The sequence below is a fragment of the Lolium rigidum genome, chromosome 2 (assembly GCF_022539505.1).
Source record: "Lolium rigidum isolate FL_2022 chromosome 2, APGP_CSIRO_Lrig_0.1, whole genome shotgun sequence".
In the NCBI taxonomy this organism is placed as follows: domain Eukaryota; kingdom Viridiplantae; phylum Streptophyta; class Magnoliopsida; order Poales; family Poaceae; genus Lolium; species Lolium rigidum.
In genome coordinates, this window is record NC_061509.1 from 195,229,454 (window position 1) to 195,233,972 (window position 4,519).

Sequence of the window (4,519 nt, forward strand, 5' to 3'; positions counted from 1 at the left end):
ACATCTAACGTGGACCAATAGAATTTGGAGTTCAGCTGAGAGCAAATGCCGCTGGGTTCCATCTATTCACTCTCCTATTGAAGTTCCTATATAAGATCGAGCGCGACCAGGATAGGGTTGCACATTGTCTAGCCAAGGTAGGTAGAACTAGAGGAAGCACCAATTATTGGGTGCTTCATATACCAGTATGTATTTCTGAACTGTCGTTGGCTGACTGTAATTCTATTATTGAGGAATAAAGACTCAATATTTTCCTTAAAAAAAGATTTATTTGGAATTAGTTTTTCTATTTTAACCTTAGAAGATTTGCATTTTCTTTGTGTATGGTGGTTTGACCAAGTCGGGAAATGTTGTCAGCCAGGGACCTTGGACTGGTCCCACAAATCCACCTAGGATTCAGCATTTGGAAAGGTGGAAACCAATCAGGACGTCCCCTTCTACCTCGCTCCCCTCCGCCGGAACCCTTCTCCTCGCGCCGCCCCGCCCCGCCCGTCCTCCATTGCTGCCCACCCCTTTACCACAGCACCGAAACTCCCAAACACGTCCTGGTCGGAGTCGGAGGTGATCGACGACAGCCCCAGATCCCCAATTTTTCTCCGTCTGCAAATCCGGCCTCACTTCCCAATTCGCTCCTATTCCCAATTCCTCACCTCCTCCCCAGCGCCGCCGCCGCCGCCGCCTCGTTTTTTCGACTCTAAGCCAGGTAGGCTGCAGCAAGCCATCCGTTCTCCCCAGTCCTAGAGTGGACTCGGTGGACCGGAAATCCAGCCAACCCTGGTTTCCATCGGAGGCGGGCTCGGCGAGGCCGAATGGGTTCGGCTTCTAAGCCATCTCCGTCGGCGGCGGCGGCGCCTAGCCGGCGCAAGGTGGCGCTCTGCCTGGCGCTCCTCACCCTGCAGTACGGCGCGCAGCCCCTGATCTCCAAGCGCTGCGTCGGGTAAGCCGCACGCTCCCATATCACCCCGCCAAATTAGGCATTATTATTAGTCTCAGTCTGTGACGCCTCCTCTTTACTGGAGTTGGAGGATGAGAGCTGGGGAAGTTTACCCCGTCGTATTTCGGAAAATATTCGCCAATAGCATGTAGGGTGTAGATGAGCAGCGTGGTGTACTACTAGGTAGTACAGTAATGGTCACTAGTCACGACGAATGGTCGGTATCGCCTTCACGGATTCATCAGATTTGCGTACCAGCCTAGTCTGGACCAGTTTGGTGGGTGCAGATGGTTGTGCCCATTGTGATAATGATAGCTCTGCAATTGTTTCGTGCAGCATCTGGTTCGCAGAATGCTCATTCTGTTCAGATTGTTATAAGCTACTTGAGCCTTGAACGAATATATGTAGCATCCGATTTTGTTTGAGAAATCACATCATGGTTGGAAGAGAGCAAAAATCACTTGTCTGTTAATGGACATGTTAGTAGTAGTATCAATGGTGGATGCATTGGTTTGGTTAACTATGGCTAGCAGCATCAGCTTGCAATACTAGAAGTTTTTGTTCTTTCGAACCTTATGGAGCTTTTTTTTATATCGTAGCCTGGTCTTATTCCTGAAACGATATTGTATAAGCTGTCTTTTCATATGTTATCCTTGTATAAGAAATCAGAAGCCTAGATGCAGAGTTCATAAATGCTTGAATATGAAAATTGATTGATCCTCTACTTGGGAAAAAGAGTCTATGCTCAAAAACTTAGAAATCCTATGAATGTCTGAATTAAAACAGACAGATGATTCCTAGCATTCATTACCCAGAAACCAGTCAAAATTCAAATTCGAAATTTGACAAAAAGGAACCTTTGCATACAAAAGTAGTTCCTACTGGTAAATGGCTGTGGACCAGTACTAGGTGTGGTCAGTGATTTCTGAAACAAGCACTTTAGTTCCTCTTAGTCGCTACATTGCCAGACGTGGTTTTCCTAGCAATTGATGAATCATATTGACACATATTTATCAATACTTAAGAATTTAATATTCATGTGAAATTGCATCAGTTAAATTCCTGACAGGTCCTCTCAGTCACTATGGACCAGAAATGGTTTTGTTGGCAACTAATAAATCAAATGGGTTGTTTGTTAATAATTTAATAGCCATGTAAAACTGCACCAGGACACCAGGTAACAGCGAAGTTACAGGCATTGTCCTTTTACCAATTTGTTAGACCAGGTTTTATGTACTTCATGAGCTTGGATCTCTTCCACTAATGAAATAATCAAGCGAAGTACTATCTGGATGTTCTTAACCCCTTTTGTTGCTTGTACTGCTGCAGGCGAGAAGTTATAGTAACTTCATTGGTTCTTGCAATTGAAGTATTAAAGGTCTGGTAGTTGATTTCATTTGCTCTAGAATGATCTTCACCTGGCCAGTTCTGATTCTATATACATGTGTATAGGTTATATGTGCTGTCATTTTATTACTGGCAGAGGGCAATCTGAAGAAGCAATTCAGTAATTGGAGTCTTGTCGGATCGCTGACTGCGTCAGGACTTCCTGCTGCAATCTATGCACTTCAGAATAGCCTGTTGCAGATATCATACAAGAATTTAGATTCCCTGACCTTTTCAATCCTTAATCAGACCAAGCTATTATTCACAGCATTCTTCACGTATCTTATTTTGGGGTATGTCCTGCTGATTCCTCTACTTGATTTACATTGTCTTAAGTATTGAAAAATGACAATATTGAAGATCATATGATGCATTAATCATGAAAAAGCAGGCATAACAATAATGTGAACTTCCTGAATGAATAGTATTCTCTTTGGAATGTTATCATACTGCAAGAACAATGGATTCTTGCTTATTTATGTAACCACAGCTTAGTGCATAGCTAAATGAAAAAGTAGCGCTCCAAATTTAACACGCTATACAATTAAGCCTCTAAGTTGTATTTTTTGCAAGATTCTGTGCGGCTGTGGCCACTGCTTAAGCATATAATTTATATTCAGAACATTGGTTAATGACCTGCACCCCTGCATGAACATTGGTTATAATTTTCAACTTGAATCAACCATGACGCTAATTGTTCTATTGGCTTAGTTTGATGTCTTTGCCTGGCGTGTACATGTGTGCTTTTTAGTTCAAGTGATGAAACATAGTAAGGCAGTATAGAAAGACAGAAAACACCTTCAGGTCATGTCTCAAGAAACATTGAACCATTAGCTGTAAGTTATCCCAAGGATTTGAGTTATAAAATAAATGAAATTGTCAGGAAGATGTTTTATCCATCACCCTGGGTGATATAAAGATTGTTGTTTTACCTTACTCCCTGAGAAAGGATGAAATATGCAAACAACAGTGTTCATTTAAGGAGCCGTTTTTTTCTTTCTAAAACAAAGTGTACTATCTTTTGTGCTCCACATATAGCATGGGTCTGGACACTGTGGGGCAGACTAAATGTCATTGATTTATTTTACGGGGTGAATAAACAAGTGGATCGTGTTCTCTTCGTAATGATGTACCAGGGGTGCTTGGTACCTTTGATCTCGTTACTTTTTGTTCAGTCTGCAAATAGAAAACTATCTGGAGTAATTTCGTTCTCATTAGGTTGATTACCGTTTGGATCATCTTGCAGGCAAAAACAATCGCCCAAACAAATTTTAGCATTAACCCTCTTAATCAGCGCGGCTGTCCTTTTAAGCATTGGGGAGAGTAGCAGGAAAGGTGTAAGTGGTGGTAGCTCTGATTATGTCTTACTCTATGGAATCATTCCTGTAACGGTCGCATCAGTGTTGTCTGGTTTGGCCTCTTCCTTGTGTCAGTGGGCATCTCAGGTTAGACTTGTCATTTTACCTTCCAGAAAGAGTTTGTTGCCACAGTTAACATTTTCAATAATTACAGGTAAAAAAGCATACGTCCTATATGATGACTATCGAGATGTCATTTATTGGGAGTATGTGCTTGTTAGCAAGTACCTTTCAGTCACCAGACGGAGAAGCCCTGAGAAAATATGGTTTTTTCCATGAATGGACTTTGTGGACAGTGGTGAGTACTCTTTGTTAATTTGTTATGCTATGTTCTCTCACTATGAGGTGAAATTTGGCAAATTAAGTGGTACATGCATTACAAAACAGTAAGCAGTCATAGCCATAATCTAGTTGCATAAAATAAACTGGCATTGAGATGGCTAAGTAAAGTGTAACAGAACCTGACAATGTGACATCTGAACTAGTTTGTGCTATACTTTTTTGTCTCCCATAATCTTTATTGAAATTCGTAAGATGCAACTTAACTGTATTATAACTTTGAACACTGTGCCCCTCCAGAGTTGTTTCTGAAAATAATCCGTCATGGGATTGGTTAAGTGCCGGAAATTTCATCTACTCCCTCCGATCCATAATAAGTGTCGTGGCTTTAGTTCAAATTTGAAGTAAAGCCACAACAATTATTATGGATCGGAGGGAGTCCACTTGCACCCAAAGGGGTTTACTATCTGCCATTGCTTATGGGTGGAAGAGCATGGGTAACTACCGCCATGAAAATGGACGGATGGCAGGGTATATGGGATTGAGGAGTAGAACATAGGTC

At 41.9% G+C, this 4,519-nt stretch overlaps 1 protein-coding gene across 1 annotated transcript; it reads left to right on the forward strand.

Annotated features, from left to right (window-relative positions):
* The first annotated feature begins 445 nt into the window (after window positions 1–445).
* On the forward strand, window positions 446–4,216 carry LOC124692783 (UDP-N-acetylglucosamine transporter ROCK1-like). The gene is made up of 5 exons (XM_047226215.1): window positions 446–937; window positions 2,264–2,312; window positions 2,387–2,613; window positions 3,567–3,765; window positions 3,833–4,216. The coding sequence occupies exons 1-5, from the start codon at window positions 810–812 to the stop codon at window positions 3,992–3,994; spliced, it is 765 nt and encodes a 254-aa protein (XP_047082171.1). The 5' UTR covers window positions 446–809; the 3' UTR covers window positions 3,995–4,216.
* Window positions 4,217–4,519: the final 303 nt, after the last annotated feature.